Source organism: Papilio polytes, unplaced genomic scaffold (genome assembly GCF_000836215.1).
Source record: "Papilio polytes unplaced genomic scaffold, Ppol_1.0 DF824448.1, whole genome shotgun sequence".
NCBI classification, from domain to species: Eukaryota; Metazoa; Arthropoda; class Insecta; order Lepidoptera; family Papilionidae; genus Papilio; species Papilio polytes.
In genome coordinates, this window is record NW_013524756.1 from 26,870 (window position 1) to 28,125 (window position 1,256).

At 47.3% G+C, this 1,256-nt stretch overlaps 1 protein-coding gene across 1 annotated transcript; it reads left to right on the forward strand.

Annotated features, from left to right (window-relative positions):
- Positions 1-185: 185 nt before the first annotated feature.
- Positions 186-1,178, forward strand: LOC106108957 (uncharacterized protein K02A2.6-like). The gene is made up of 4 exons (XM_013290366.1): positions 186-202; positions 518-755; positions 798-964; positions 1,175-1,178. The coding sequence occupies exons 1-4, from the start codon at positions 186-188 to the stop codon at positions 1,176-1,178; spliced, it is 426 nt and encodes a 141-aa protein (XP_013145820.1).
- The last annotated feature ends 78 nt before the right edge of the window (positions 1,179-1,256 follow it).

The following is a 1,256-nucleotide window of genomic DNA, read 5'->3' on the forward strand; positions in this document are numbered from 1 at the left end:
CGGCGTGCGTGTCCCGAGAGCGGCGGCCAGGGGCGCGGGGAGCGTCACGGCGCCGACCATGTTGAGCGGAGCTACAATGGAGCGGGAGCAGGCATGAATACAGCGGCACTGGACTTCCATCACCTTCGATTCAACAAATACAAGCCGGTCAGTGTCCCATAGTAATAGATTCTGTAATGGTTAATATGGAGGTTGATACGGGGTCAGCTGTATCGTGTATCAGTAAGGATACATTTGACAAATATTTTAAGCATTATCGAATTCAACATAGTAGCGTAGTTTTTAATTTTTACAACGGCTCCAAAGTTAAGCCGCTAGGTTGGATAAAGCCAATGGTCCACTACGGTGACCACAAATAAAGGCTGGAATTGTTTATTATTTCTGGCGGTAATACTTCGTTGCTAGGGCGACAATGGCTTTCGGAACTTAATATTAAAGTCCCGATTTTTAGCAATTGCAACTATTTGGACGATGGTAAATTAAATTGGTCGACTGAGATAGATAAATTATTATTTAGGTATAAGGAGTTGTTCAGCGGCGGCCTCGGTCGCTTTACGGGCGGCAAGGCGTCGCTGCACGTGCGGGAGGGGGCGATGCCGGTGTTCCACCGTGCGCGGCCACTGCCGTACGCGCTGCGCGAGCGCGTCGACGCCGAGCTGGATCGCATGCTGCGCGACGGCGTCATCGAGCCCGTTGACTGCTCCGACTGGGCCTCGCCGCTGGTGCCGGTAAACAAGGCGGACGGCTCCTTGAGAGTTTGTGCGGACTATAAGGCTACATTAAACCCGGTATTGCAGGTGGATAGATATCCTTTGCCACGTATCGAAGATTTAATGGTTAAGTTAAGTGGGGCACGTTACTTTTCGAAGATTGATCTGTCTCAAGCGTACAATCAAATCGAATTAGACGATACGAGGAAATATACGGTAGTGAATACGCATAGGGGCCTGTACCAGTACAATAGGCTAGTTTACGGGTTAGCATCTTGTCCGGGAATTTTTCAACGTATTATGTGCAACGTGTTGCAAGGCATTCCACACGTAGAAATATTTTTGGATGACGTCATAATCGGGGGGCGGACAATGCTCGAGCATTTAATAGCGTTGCGGGAGGTTTTTGAAAGACTACACAACGCTGGTTTAAAACTAAAATCCAGCAAATGTGTTTTTTTTAGTTAACGAGGTTCGTTATTTAGGTTATATTATAAATAGCGAAGGTATTAAAACTGACCCCAGTAAAGTGGAAGCCATTATAAA